General features: G+C 43.7%; 1 protein-coding gene across 1 annotated transcript in view; it reads left to right on the top strand.

The window, feature by feature from the left end:
* Positions 1–14,680, top strand: part of DENND3 (DENN domain containing 3) — a gene marked incomplete at both ends in the record, with an annotated part of 43,450 nt that extends 28,770 nt beyond the window's left edge. The window contains 10 exons of the mRNA XM_082015092.1: positions 24–286; positions 820–990; positions 1,923–2,052; positions 2,517–2,624; positions 3,823–3,962; positions 6,954–7,114; positions 8,759–8,892; positions 9,892–10,007; positions 10,137–10,274; positions 14,480–14,680. Of these exons, the coding sequence (XP_081871218.1) occupies positions 24–286; positions 820–990; positions 1,923–2,052; positions 2,517–2,624; positions 3,823–3,962; positions 6,954–7,114; positions 8,759–8,892; positions 9,892–10,007; positions 10,137–10,274; positions 14,480–14,680 (1,562 nt within the window). The remainder of the gene's footprint in view (positions 1–23; positions 287–819; positions 991–1,922; positions 2,053–2,516; positions 2,625–3,822; positions 3,963–6,953; positions 7,115–8,758; positions 8,893–9,891; positions 10,008–10,136; positions 10,275–14,479) is intronic.
* Between the last annotated feature and the right edge of the window lie 658 nt (positions 14,681–15,338).

Below are 15,338 nucleotides of genomic sequence, written 5' to 3'. Positions count from 1 at the left end.
TTTTAATTTTTTTTTTTTTTTAGGACATCAGAAACAAATTGATCCTGAAACATTCAGAGATTTCTACAACTACTGGAAAGAAACTGAAGCAGAAGCTCAAGAAGTGAATCTGCCACCAACGGTAATAGAGCGTCTAGATAAAAATGAATGTGTCTACAAGTTATCCTGCTCAGTTAAAACTAACTATGGTGTAGGAAAAATAGCTCTGACCCAGAAGCGCTTGTTCCTTTTGACTGAAGGAGGACGTCCTGGCTATGTCCAGATTGCTGCTTTCAGGGATATAGAGGTGAGCATCAAGTAACTTCTTGTTCTCTTGTCTGGACATAGGCCATGTTCCATTCTGCAAAAAGATTTGTCTCTTAACTTAAAGTTTCAGTAAGGAGTGTAGGAAACAGCTCTGCAGTCAGTAACTTCTGAGTGATTAGATAAAATTCTGGGTCTTTGGACCAAAAATTTCAGAGCTGATGTAGTACGGTTTGCTAGGTGCTAAGATGACATAAAATAAAAATCCAGAGGTCGTAATCTCTAGATGTACAGAAATGTGCAAAGTACAGTACAAGGGAGATAGAGCCAGAGACATTTAATAACATGAGCATTAAGTGTGCTTATTTGGCTGTGGTGTCAGCAAGCCAGCTTGTATCCACTGTGGAACAAAGTCTGTATGATGTTGTTTGGAACTTACACTTTAATAAAACCATCTCTGCTTAAGCGTGTGCATGGACAATTGAAATAATTGCCCTGTAGGATGAGTTCTGTACCTTATCTGTGATTGCATGGTACATCTTCCTTGTTTTATTTTTTATTTTCATACCCTTCCAGGATGTTAAGAGTACAACTGTAGCTTTCCTTCTTTTGAGAATACCTACTCTGAGGATTAAAACATTATCTAAGAAAGAAGTCTTTGAAGCTAACCTGAAAACTGAGTGTGATCTCTGGTACCTGATAGTGAAAGAAATGTGGGCTGGAAAGAAAATGGCAGATGATCACAAGGTATTAATATGGGAATTTCTAAGCTAATAAGTATGGAGTATGTGCTTTCTCTGTTCATGCATCAATCTTAGAATTTCTAAGTTTCAGCAAACAATAGCCAAGTAATAAGCTTATATTTTTGCTGTTACTTCTGAATATAATACTTCTGGAATAATAAAAAGAAAAGAAAAAAGAGATTACATTTAAAAATGTATGATATTTTTTTCTCATTCAGTGGCGTGGAGCTTTTAATTTAGTCACTAGTTCTGTGAAATAGTTTCCGAAGTTTGTAACGTATGAGAACAGTCATCCCAACTAACAGAAAATTTTCCCCACCTTGCTTCAAAATATAATGCATAGAAATAGTTTTGCCATGCTGGAACCCTGGTGGCTGTAGATCCTTTCAACGAATAGAGCAAAATGTGTTCTTCTGCCACAGAAACCTTGAGAAAAAGGATCGTACAAGCTGGGTTTCCATTTAAACCACATAATTCTTCATCACTGCTGAATTTAACACTGAAAATGTAGCTTGGTCATCCTTCAGGAAGGATTTAAATCATTTTAGCCAAGATGAAGCATAATGCGTACTTCCCTCCCATGAAGAAAGATGCAGCCTGAAAATGGGTATCCATCCTATGTCCGCTGTATCTTTTCCATCAGTGCCATTCGTATGGTTTCGTTTGCACATCCTGTATCAGGATTGTGCCAGATCTGAAGTATTGTTTCAGTGTAATGAATTAACACTGGCTCCTGGCTCCCTGCCTCGTGACCTTGCTTGGGAGTGGAACATGTGATTTGGGAGTGGGGTTTGACTGCAAGTAGCGTGAATTATGCTGCAGGGCAGCAACTGGCTAGTGCTTGTGCGAAGCATGATATGCGTTGTGATTGTTAAACATGGAGACTTGTAAGAATAATGAGCAAGAGATAAACTACTGTAAGACTTTTGTCTTTAGGATCCTCAGTATATTCAGCAAGCACTGACAAATGTTCTCCTGATGGATGCTGTGGTTGGTGCCCTCCAGTCCTCCAAAACCATATATGCAGCCTCTAAACTGTCTTATTTTGACAGGATGAAAAATGAAGGTCAGTCACATAGCAGCGCTACAAAGCCTGCTGTTGTTGCATCATCTCTCAGCTCTTTCTGTTTATATTCTGGTTTTCAAATGGATTATATGTAGAAATATAAAAAGATGTTGGTCTCATTGCACTTTCACAGACATAGTTTATTAAATAGTATTAATAGAAAGCTTAGGGGTTTGGGGTTTTTTTTCTTTGCTTCAGTGCATCAGAACCTCAGTTGGTATGTCTGTCTCCATGTTGGATGCTGTGGTTTTGTTTTGGTTGTTTGGACTGCTTGGGTGTTGTATGCATGCTTCTGCTATCAGAATTCATACAAATGGTGTTTGGGCTCTCCTAGTCAGCTAAGGCTAGAGGGAAAGAAAAGTGAGATGTGTGAATAAATGGTGCAGAATTATTCTTTCATAAGAATTGTAGTTCTATTTCAGGCGTAAGTGTGCACTTCATGACCTTTTGGAAATCTATTTTAGTGCCTATGATGGTCCCCAAAACAACTTCAGAGACATTAAAGCACAAGATCAACCCCTCAGCTGGTGAGACATTTCCACAGGCAATAGATGTCTTGCTTTATACGCCAGGTAAGGTGATGCATTGCTTGCTTTAATTAGCCTATAAAGCATGTTATCTCATAACACCTGGTATTATGACTGCTTGATTTTGTTCACATTCTGACATGTTTTGGTTGTGTGTTGAATACTGAAACAGAAAATCATTAAAAAAGACCAGTAATATTGCATATTAAGAAACTACAAGGCTTAACTTTCACAGTGTTAATTTGTCTTCCTATGTGTTTATGCCTTATAATAGACTTCAATTATGTGTTAACGTGCCGATTTCCCATTAAGACTTCTGCCTCACGTATTGAGCAGGGTGGATGAATGATGCTCTGCCATTGATCAATATTCATTGGTTTTTTTTTTTAGTTTTCAGTAGAGTCATATGGGGGTGTTTGGTTGAACCACAGTGCAGGGAATAGTGCGCCACCTCTTGAAATCCCAGCCAGACCTATATGCCCATGACTCTTATTGTGTAGCATGTGATCTAATATTCTGTGCATCGCATGGAATTTTAAGTCCATCCCTGAAGAAAGCATTATCAATTTCCTTGTGAGCTTTTCTGTGATACTTGGCACGTTTATATCTGACTAATTCAAAAAGCACTGGAGGGGAAAATAAAAAAGATAAGGACTTGTGTGCAACAGGCATGAATTTAGGTAGCAGATATGTTAGTTCTGGAAGTTCAAAACTCTTAACTTCATAACCTTATTAGTCTTCTGATGTAATTTCATATGTAATTCCTAGTATTTTGGCACTTTGAGACAAAGGGGGAAAGTTAGTAGAATTCCAAAGTTAAGAAAGTGGAGCAACTCTGTGGGTGGTAGTAGTGGGTCCAGCTTTTCTTTCTTTGTAGTATGAGGCTTCTAAGTGGAGCTGTAATGGAGCAGATAGAATGAGCGGTTTATTAGTTGTGTTTCACAGGGCTTAAAAGCCTTCCTGCAATCCCAGTTAGCTAAGTACTTAGTCATCAATGAAAAAGTTTATCTCTGCTCTGAATAACTTTGAAGTGTAAGATGAAATCATTAGGTGAGGTCAACAAATAGATGAGAAAGAGCACAAATTCATTGTGAAAACTGTGTCATTCATTAACTGGTGATGTGAGTTCCAGAACACAGATGTGTTTCGTTACAAAGCTGCTCTGCCTAATAATGGTTTTCCCACCAATCTCCAACAGTGGTTTATTTTCTTTTACCTCTCTTGTCTTCTGCTTCATCTCTAGGGCATCTTGACCCTTCAGAAAGACCTGACAATGCTCATCCAAAACTATGGTGTGCTTTAAATGAGGGGAAAGTGGTGGTCTTTGATGCATCTACCTGGTCTATTCAACAACACTGTTTCAAAATGGGCCGCTCTAAACTGGTAAGACTAAGACACCTATCACAATTGCTGCTTTAGCTTGGTGGGTTTTTTACTATATCCTGTATGACCCCAAACCACTGAATCCATTCAAGGAACACTGTACTGTCATTCCTTAAAAGTTATAGAAAGGCACTTGAGTTGTTTGGGCTTCAGTTAATTTGGAGAAATGGAGATTTTTGAGAAAAGCAGGAAGGAGAGAAAATGAATTCATAACAAAACAGGTTGACTGGTGGGAAATGATGGATTGGATATCGGGAGGGCCTGCTGGCCTAATGGCATGGCTTGGAGCAGGAAGATGAGTTTGAAACAGTGGAGGAGAAAGAATAATGGAGAGAGTCAGTGTAAAGAGAAGATGACATGAGCCCTAAGACTGGATGAAAAGTCACCTGTGCCAAAGAACTGGAAATTGGGGAAAAGTGTAAGGAAACCAGGTAGATGATACTGAAGGAGATACAGCGCTCTAAAGAAGATGGCTCCACTAGCAGGTTAGAGAGAGTTGCTTGTGAAAGACCACTTGAAAGGAATAACTCTGTTGATGAAAGGGGAAGCTGAACCAGAGCTGCAGACTGAGTGAAAAACATGCAGTAGAGACAACATGCAGGAAAAGGGATTGGAGACGTCACTTGTGTGAAATCTGAGAAACATCACTGTGGCTCTCTGTGCAAGAGAGACAAAAAGGGAGAGGTAAAGCTGATAGTCAAGGGCTGGGTGGAGGGAAGATGGAAATCCAGGAGAAGTCAGATACCGACCGATCAATGGTCAGAGGGCTGGAGCACCTCTCCTATGAAGACAGAATCACAGAATCACTAAGGCTGGAAAGGACCTTCAACATCATCAAGTCCAACCATTAATCCAGCGCCACCATGTCCCCTAAACCATGTCCTGAAGTGCCACAGCCACACGTTTTTTGAACACTTCCAGAGATGGCGACTCCACACCTTCCTGGGCAGCCTGTTCCAATGCTTGACCACCCTCTTGGTGAAGAAATTTTTCCTAATATCCAATCTAAACCTCCCCTGGCGCAACCTGAGGCCATTTCCTCTCGTCCTATCAGTAGTTACTTGGGAGAAGAGACCAACACCCATGTTGCCACAAGCCCCTTTCAGGTAGTTGTAGAGAGTGATGAGGTCTCCCCTCAGCCTCCTTTTCTCCAGACTGAACACCCCCAGTTCCCTCAGCCGCCCCTCATAAGACTTGTGCTCCAGATCCCTCACCAGCTTCACTGCCCTTCTCTGGACACACTCCAGCACCTCAGCATTGTTCCTGTAGTGAGGGGCCCAAAACTGTACACAGTATTCAAGGTGCGGCCTCACCAGTGCCGAGTACAGGGACATGATCGCTTCCCTACTCCTGCTGGCCACACTATTGCTGATACAGGCCAGGATGCTGTTGGGCTTCTTGGCCACCTGGGCACACTGCTGGCTCATGTTCAGCCGGCTGTCAACCAGCACCCCCAGGTCCTTTTCTGCCAAGCAGCTCTCCAGCCACTCCTCCTCAATCCTGTAGTGTTGCCTGGAGTTGTTGTGACCCAAGTGCAGGACCCTGCACTTGGCCTTATTAAACCTCATACAGTTGGCCTGGGCCCATCGATCCAGCCTGTCGAGATCCCTCTGCAGAGCCCTCCTACCCTCCAGCAGATCAACACTCCCACCCAACTTGGTGTCATCTGCAAACTTACTGAGGGAGCACTCGATTCCCTCATCCAGATCATCAATAAAGATATTGAACAAGACCGGCCCCAGAACCGAGCCCTGGGGAACACCGCTTGTGACCGGCCGCCAGCCGGATTTAACGCCGTTCACCACAACTCTCTGGGCTCAGTCGTCCTGCCAGTTTTTTACCTATCAAAGAGTGCACCTGTCTAAGCCGCAAGTCGCCAGTTTCCCTAGGAGAATGCTGTGAGAGACGCTGTCAAAGGCTTTACTAAAGCCCAACTAGACAACATCCACAGCCTTTCCCTCATCCACTAGGTGGGTCACCTGGTCACAGGAGATCAGGTTGGTCAAGCAGGATCTGTCTTTCATGAACCCATGCTGGCTGGGCCTGATCCGTTCATTGTCCTTCATATGATGTATGTCCTCATACAGGCTGAGAGAGTCGGGGTTGTTCAGCCTGGAGAAGAGAAGGCTCCAGGGAGACCTTATAGCAGCCTTCCAGTACCTAAAGGGGGTGTACAAGAAAGCTGGAGAGGCACCTGTAGTGGTAGGACAAGGGGTAATGGTTTTACATTGAAAGAGAGTAACCTTAGACTAGATCTAAGGAAGAAATTCTTCACTATGAGGGCAGTAAGGCACTGGCACAGGTTCCCCAGAGAAGTTGTGGATGCCCCATCCCTGGCAGTGTTCAAGGTCAGGCTGGATGGGGTTTTGAGCAACCTGACCTAATGGAAGGTGTCCCTGCTCATGGCAGGGCGGTTAGAACTAGATGATCTGCAAGGTCCCTTCCAACCCAGACCATTCAAAGATTCTGTGATTCTATTCTGAAGAGAAAGAAAAGAGGAGGGTTGGGAACTGATGTGACTTAGGAGGGAGAGAAATGAAGAGCTGCTGAATGAGAGAAGAATGTTCCAGAGACAGTAGAGGAGAGTGCAGTATTTTCTCAGACGCTACTTCTAACTGAAGTAGGAAGTATGTTTACATTGGATGGTTAGGACAGCTTCCAATTCAAAAGAGAGAAAGACACTAACTTCTGTGGTTTCCCCTCATGCCCTTTGTAACTTTTACTTTGTTTGGGCCAGGAAACACAACTTTGAGTAAGTTACCAAGATACATTATTAGTCCTATTTACTGAAGGATAAACTCAGCAAAGAGATGTGTCACCTCTCATTATTTATAGAGCAGAGCAAAGGATAAAATACTGGAGTGCCGAGTCTTGATCTCTTACTGTAATCACCAGAAAACTGTAGCATCTTAATATAGCCTTTTTCCATGTTACATTAAAGAGTGATTTTTTTCTTCTAGATTTTATTTAATCCCTCTCTTTTCTCCCCAGACTTGTATGATCATGGTAGAACAGAGTCAAGTGTGGATCGGATCTCAAGACTCCATTATTTATATAATCAACACCCACAGTATGTCTTGTAATAAGCAACTAAATGATCATCGTTCTGATGTTACAGACATCATTGTGGAGAAGAAGAATGGAATATCCAGGTATATTTAATTACAGTGTTTTCTTCTTAAATGCATATACAGGCAAATGTGAAGGATGTCTGTACCACCAGAAGAATCATGGACATGTGGAGAATCTTCCTGTCGTTAAATAGAAACCCATTTTATGTAGCTAGAACAGCATGCACTAGCCTAGAGAATTTTTCCTGCAGTGAGCAGAGGGCTAGTTAAAGATCCAAATGATATAGTATTGTGTCTTAACCATTTGACTGAAACAAAGGCAAGAAGTTAACTTGTGCTCAAGGAAAAGGAACCCATATAGGAAACCACTGACTGATTTTCTTAGATGAAATTTAGAAATTTCTTAGAATTTATTGTTTATAAACGGGGGGACAACTTACCCGGCTAACATAAGCCTTCATTTAGCCCATTTTTGTAGCTCCCATATTGTATATGGTAAACTAAGAATTTAGTTTTTAAAGAAAGAGCATTATATACTTTGGAACAAAGAGGGTAAAGGAATGTTTTTGTGGATGAGGGTGAGAGTAGCCGGCAATTAGCAGCATTCAATGATGGATCAGTACAGATGCAGTTTAAAGACCACTTCGTTTTTGCTTTGAGCACATCATTGACTAGATGTTTACAGCATGCTTATGGAATTTTCCTGCCTTCTTGTAAAAGAACTAATCCATTTATCGCTTTGTTCAGGCAACATGCTTTTGGTAGCACTGGGAGGAGTCTTGGCTGGAGGCCTTAACCTGCTGTCTTCCCATGGGAGCAGCAACTCCCAGGCCAGACCAGACATCAACTATAGCTCTGCCCGTGGTGCAGCAGGTGGCAGGTGTAACTGAGTTGCAGGGACAATTTGCTTAGGTGTTGTTGGAACCTTCTGAAAAAGGTTTTCTCATCTGAAGACAACAGATGTTAAAGGTAAAAAAAAAGGGGGGGATAGTATAAATTGTTTTCTCAGGTGTAGTAGCAAATAAAAACAGTTTTGAAATATTTTTGTCCCGACTTGAGAGAAAATCCAACAGGCAACAATGTTCAGGAGAATTATAGGGGAAGTTTTTGTTGTACTTAACTCCTCATGCATGACATAATGCGTGCTGTAATTCACTTAGAGCTCTGAATTAGCCTGCAGTGTTTCCAAAGATACCAAGTTTATAAGGTATAATCTGAAGAAGAAAACACTATCTGTACTAGAATACTTTTGTTCCAGTAGGCGACATAAGCAGCTTGAAAGTTGGATGCCTGGCTGCAGCCCAGAGCTGTTGGTCGCTTAAATGCGCTTTCAGCTGTCTAGAGCCAGATACGTAGAGTATAGTGAGGGTAGAAAAGAAACTTACATCCTTCCCTAGGCATCTTGGTGGGCACAGGATGGGTATGCTCCTGTCCACTTAAGACTCTGGTCACCTTGTTTAAAAGAACTGAACAGTCTAATTGTTCACTATTAAAATAATGATAGTATCTGTCCTTGAAGCCTTTTGGACTTTCGTCCATTTTCTGTTGGAAATGTTACTGTGCTTTACTCTTCCAGTCTCTGAAATGACAAATATTAATTTGGCTTACTGTAAAATTGGTTATTTTGCAAGTAAGTCTCTTCTGTGTATGCACTCTGTTCTGAACGTGAATGTACACTATACTATGGTGTTTGTTTTTTTTTTTTTTTTTAACTTGTACCAACAGTGAAGCGTACTCAAGCAGTTTAGATGGAACAGTGATTGCTTGGAACATCAGCACTCTGAAAGTTAACCGCGTCTTTCAGCTCCCCTGCCAAAATCTCACTTCTATCAAGCTTCATAATGACCAACTGTGGTGCTGTAAGTTCATTCCTCAAATAATTTAAAAAACCCCCAAACTTCACATAATATGCTGTTTTATTAGACCGAACAATACATTAATCTCAAACTCAGACTTACATGTACATAGTGTTCTTCCTCCATTCTCCACCTAGTCTTTTTAAGCAGCTTTTTGTAGGTAAGGCCTCCAAAACACTTACAGAGATGGCTAGCTTGGATCACTCCTGGAGATATTGCCCCTGCTGCAGGATGTGACTTCTGGCTACACTGTACTTGTCTAACCTCCCCTGGTGATGCCTGTAAATTGGAATAGAAGACTTTGAGAAAGTCCTTCTAAAGTGTAGAGGGGAAGTAGAAGTTGCAAACTGCATGTGGTATTTCAGTTAGACTTCGTGCTATCGGTCTGACTTGGTAATCTCCAGATCTGCATTTTGGCCACTTGTAGAAATTTCTCATGCTCTCTGCAGGAGTTCAGATGAATAAAGAAGCTTTGTGCTAGGGTAAAGGATCATCTTGAAGTTGTTTCATAAATGGTGACCGATTCGAGGATTTTGCACTGATTCTCAGTACTGCCATACACAAGAGCCTGGATCCAAACATATCTTAACAAAACAGCAGCCTTGGGAAATTCCTGGTCCTGCTGTGGGCAGTGGTGATGCTGCCGTTGCTGTGGTGGGGTAAGGGTTTAGCCCTGTTAACTTCGTAGCACAGACACTTGGTCTTGGTTCTGCAGATGAATATAATTGTGTACTTGAGAACCTAAGTATGAGATGTCCAATTTTAAGTTTCTTCTCCTCATCGTTTTTGGACTCTTAACAGGTGTATGCACTGCAGAAAGAACAGATCCAAAAAATAGACATTGTGAAACACAGGAAGAAGTACCTCAAAGATTTCACTGTTTATTGAGAAACAGGATAGTTGTTAGATACATCCACTTTATTTTGCTTTTTTTTTCCATGGTTTATAGCGATGGAGGAAGTAGGCACTTCTGTTACTAACTCTTTATCTTTAATATTGAAGGTACTGGAAGTTGCATACTTGTAGTGTCAACTCATGAATTTCAACTACAGACGAAAATTGAGCATCACTTGAAGGATGTGTGTTCCTATTTTCTCTGCTTCCAGCTCTTTCCTGAGGTATTATATTTAAACTGTTAATAGAGTTTAAAGGAAGCATGATTACATGGCATTACAAGCCATAGTTACTTATCGCAATATACGTCCTGTCAGCAGTGCTTACATTAAACATATCTTTCTGTGCTTTAGAGAGATGAAGTGTGGGCATCTTATTCAGGGAGTAGTGACCTGTATATTTGGAACACCAAAGACTTTTCAAGTACACCTCAAAAGGTTCATCTTCAAGATTGCTCTGAGATTACTTGTATGATAAGAGTTAAAAATCAGGTGAGAGACATTTGGACTTTTTTTACCTGTTGTGGAATTCTTCACTGAAGTTTTGTTTGCAGCTCTCATGCTCTCATGGGCTGTCACTGGTTAGCTTCCTTACTGGGTGTTTGTGTATGTACTGGTTTGAAACTTGATTCCTCTTTGAAATCAGAGACACTGATGACTGCCCAACACAACTGTCAGTTACAGGTATACCCCAAAATGCATGTCAAGCCAAAAGCCTCATCAGTAATTAAATGCGTGGTGACCTTTATTGGCCATTGAAATTTTCAGGGAACCATAGAAACAGAAAGTTTAGGTCCCCTGATACTTAATCTCAGGGCTCCTAAGACTAAGCCTTGGAAAAGGTTAATAGACAAACAATAAATGCCAATTAGCTGGCCTGTTTTTGTAGATGACCTTTTTCTCATTTAGTTACCGCACTCCTAACTCAACAGAGACCAAAGAAGCCAACGACTTCCTACCTTAGCATCTTGTGTCCCTGTCATTATTGGCCTCGGGCTGTGTACCTGCTCTTTCTGCATGGTATCAGTAGCTGTGCAAATGATTGTAGTTGGGATACCAACGTGGACAGGTTTAGGGTTAATTTGCAAATAAATACTAATATATAGCTCTTGGGAAGGCAACATTCTGCATCTTTTTCTCAGATTTTCCCTCCTTCCTTCCTCAAAAATTACTTTTTTCATGAAGTGTCTTCATGAAATAGGAAAGCTTTCTGTGTATTCAGCCCTTGGTTAGATGTGCGAACTAAAATGGAAAAACGTTTTGAGATGCCATGGAATATTTTGGGTTGGAAGGGACCTTTAAAGGTTATCTGCTCAGAGCCCTGTCCAACCTGACCTGCAATGTTGCCAGGGATGGGACATCTACCACCTCTCTGGGCAACCAGTTCCAGTATCTCACCACTCTTATTGTGAAAAGTTTCTTCCTTAGATCTAGTCTAAATCTCCCCTCTTTTAGTTTAAAACCATTACCACTTCCTTATTGCAATGAGCCCTGCTAAAAAGTCTGCTCCCGTCTTTCTTCCAAGCCCCTTTAAGTACTGGAAGGCTCCAGGAAGGTCTCCCTGGAGCTTTCTCTTTTCCACACTGAACACCCCCAACTCTCTCAGCTTGTCCTCGTAGGAGAGGTGTTCCATCCATCGGATCATTTTTGGGGCCGCCTCTGGCCCCGCTCCAACAGGTCCATGTCTTTCCTGTGCTGAGGGCTCCAGAGCTGGACACAGCACTGCACGGGGTGGGTCTCACCAGAGAGGAGCAGAGGGGCAGAATCACTGCCCTTGGCCTGCTGGCCACGCTGCTTTGGGTGCAGCCCAGGAGACTCAGCCCAGGAGATACAGCCTTCTGGGCTGTGAGCTCACATTGCTGGCTCCTGTCCAGCTTTTCATCCACCAGTGCCCCCAAGTCCTTCTCGGCAGGGCTGCTCTCAATCCCTTCATCCCTCAGCCAGTACTGATATTGGGGGTTGCCCTGACCCAGGTGTAGGATCCTGTGCTTGGCCTTGTTGAACTTCATGAAGTTTACACGGGCCCATTCTTGGAGCTTGTCTAGGTCCCTCTGGATGGCATCCTGTCCCTCAGGCATGTCAGCCACACCACTCAGCTTGGTGTGGTCTGCAAAATTGCTGAGGGTGCATTCAATCCCACTGTCTATTGTCATTGATGAAGATATTAAAGAGTACTGGTGCCAATACAGACCCCTGAGGGACACCACTCATCACCGATCTCCATCCAGACATTGAGCCATTGACCACTACCCTCTGGATGTGACCATCCAACCAATTCCTCATCCACCCATGTCCACGCATCAAATCCTTATGTCTCCAGTTTAGAGAGAAGGATGTTGTGGGTGACCATGTCAAAGCCCTTACAGAAGTCCAGGTAGATGACATCCATAGCTCTTCCCTTGTCCACTGTTGTAGTCACTCCATTGTAGAAGGCCATGAGTCTGGTCAGGCAGGACTTGCCCTTGGTGAAGCTATGCTGGCTGTCTCGAATCACCTCCCTGTCCTCCATGTGCCTTAGCAGAGCTTCTAGGAGGATCTGCTCCATGATCTTCCTGGGCACAGAGGTGAGACTGACAGGTCAGTAGTTCCCAGGGTCCTTCTTGCTACCCTTTTTAAAGATCTTTTTTCAAGATTGGTGCAATGTTTCCCTTTTTCCAGTCACCAGGAACTTCACCTGACTGCCTTCATCCTTCCTCAAAATAGAGATGAATATATTTAACCCCTGTTTTAAGGGAGTTAGAGGATTGTTTGGAAACCCCAAGGCATTAAGCTCTCTTTTGTTCTACTTTAGTGCTTCGTTCCTTTTCTCTTCCACTTATTTCTCACTCAGCTCCACCTTAACTGACATTGTAGTCCAACTCATTAATGCAAATGATAAAACTGGAAAATATCCCTGTGTGATCCATCTCCTGAACCTGAGTGTTCAGTGCACCATCTTTCAGCCTGCTGATGGCTCGGCAGCCTTGGTTGTCCAAGGGGGAGCCTGTTGTAGTAGCTGGAGCACCTGTACTCTTCTTCTACAGCATCACAGTCACTGAGAGTGACCTTGCAACCTGTTAAAGGCTAACAGCAACGCTGGTAGGGTTGTCTGCCACAGGCTTGCTTTGAAGTGCTTTAATTAAAAACAAGCCATTGTTTGTCTTTAAGAAACCTGAGACAAAAGCAATTGCATAATGTGTCTGTCTGAAATGGGATGCTTGCTGGCTGGCAAGCATTAGTAACACACAACAGTGAGTACTTACCCTGTACAAAACTATGCATGAGAAGACCACAGCTGTTTTCTGCTGTGCTGGACCAGGTGCATCTGAGCCTGTGTTCTGCCTCTAACCGTGGCAATTCTCATGCAGTGTAGGGAGAGCATGTGAACCTGGCCTGTATCTACAGTCCATTCCCCTCAAGCTCCCTCACTGCCCATGGTTCTTTTTAAGGGGTACTAAAATGTGCACCTCTGCCTCAGTCTTTTATTACCTGTTTTTGGACCCAATCTCTGTGAATCTGATTTAATTTTGAACTTGCTGGTGCCACAGTTCCCTGTAGCAGAAGTTCACTGCCAGCCAGGTAACAGAGAAGTACTTTCTTTTAAGTGAAACTGAACTTTTGCTGGTTTCCACGTGCGTCCCTTACTTCTCTAATTGCGGGATGTGTTGAACAATGGTTCTACATTCTGCTTATCTGCACTTTGATTTTGTAAACCTTAATGTGGTCCCTTCTTAGCTGCCTTCTCTCCAGCCTAAAGAGTCTGGGCTTTTTCCATCTCCGCTCATATGACAGCTGGTCCTTTCTCTTGGTAGTTTTAGTTATGCTTCCCTGGATTTTCTCTGCTCCTGCAGTGCAGAGAGCAAGAACTGCACACAGCACTCAAGATGCAGGCTTGCTGTGTTTTATACAGTGGTAAAGTGACACCTTCTGTCTTATTTTCTGCACTGGATCTGTGGAACCAAAGGCAAGCCAAGTCGCTGAGGCGAGCAGCTCCAGTGCTGGCGTGATCAGCAGCGGAGCACTCCAGCACGGTGCACGGAGGGGTTTCCTTAACCTCAGGGGAGTGGAGAGACCTGCTGGGAGCCCACAGTTTGTGCCACAGCAGCTGAGGAGACCTGGGCAGGGCCAGGAGCAACCACGGCCAAGCCCCCACACCTATAAACGAAACCCCTGGGGAGTGCTAGCAACCGAGGAGCGCAAACAGGCCACAGTGCAGCAGTTTGTGCAGCGATTGGTGCGCGGGAAGTGCGCCGTAGCTCTGCCGGCTCGAGCAGCGAGCAATGGCACCCACCCGGCGCAAGGCCCCGTCCTCTCTGAGCTCTGCCCCCACCACGACCGACGCCGCTTCCCCGGCAGAGCTCGGCGGGACCGCGCTGACAGCCCGGCGCCGGGCTGCCGGCTGCGCCCTGCTCTCACGCCAGGGCCGGACGCAGCAGCGAGCGCGGCTGCGGGAGGTGCGCCCGGGGAGAGGAGCTCCTCCGCTCGGGGACAGAGCTCCGGGAGGAGGGGAGCAGGCTGGGGAGCACCAGGGAGTGTGAGAGAGATGGGCAAGAACTCTAACGGATACACATATATGTAGGAAATTTTTGGTGTTTCCCTTTTCCAGTCTAGCAAGAGAGAACCCTCACTGTATCAGTGTGGCATGTAAAACTCCTTGACTGTGTCCTAGACTGAAATGTAAAGTATTGAAAATGATTGTGGTTTTGTTTGTACTGCAGATGTGGGTTGGCAGCAGTGGAAGATCGCAAGGCAAAAGTAAAGGGAAGATCTATGTGATCAGTGCTGAGAAGAAGACTGTGGAGAAAGAGTTGGTTGGTCATGCCGATACAGTAAAGGCGCTGTGCTCGGCAGAGGACAGATATGTCCTCAGCGGCTCTGGGAAGGAAGAAGGGAAGATTGCCATTTGGAAAGCTGAATAGTTAAACTATTCAGAATATGCCTACCTGTGCCAGAAAAAAGTGAAGACCTCGGGCTGTGTTTACTCCAAAATACATTTTGCATGTATTTCAGCCACCCATCAGTGCTACTGTTTTGTATTTCTTGAGTTATTTTAGTCCCTACATTGCTGTAGAAAATCAAAATGGAAGTGAATCTCTCCTCACACCTTCGAAGTGCTCCTGCATGTGTGATAAAGAGATGGACATGTGAGCAGAGGGGTCATTGGCTTTAAACTTGACGTGTGGTGTTGTGAAGGGTCAAGGTTCCAGGCCAGACTGCGTGGTGCAGGTTGCATTGAGAGCGCCAAAGCCAGCTCAGTGATTCCACTGGAGCTCTTTCTGGGCAGTGCGTGGGTTGCCTGAAAAGTGACATTTGATACTGTCTTTACAGCCTAGAATAGCTGAAAATGGTCACTGAAAAGGAAAAAAACAAGCGCATTTGTTAAACTTACGGAGTTACTGTAAATGCTGAGTATCTTTCTGAAGGAGCAGCTAGGTTTAGCTGGGAAGACTGTTAGCCCTGTATGTATATTTATGGTGCTGTATTATTTAAATTGTAGACACAGACAGGCTCTCCCTGATAGCACTGAAAGCTCCCTGCTGGTGAAACAAGATACTTGGATATTCTTAATGACTGTTT

The sequence above is a fragment of the Phaethon aethereus genome (assembly GCF_964289735.1).
Source record: "Phaethon aethereus genome assembly, chromosome: 2".
NCBI classification, from domain to species: Eukaryota; Metazoa; Chordata; class Aves; order Phaethontiformes; family Phaethontidae; genus Phaethon; species Phaethon aethereus.
This window is presented reverse-complemented; position numbering and strand designations above follow the sequence as displayed.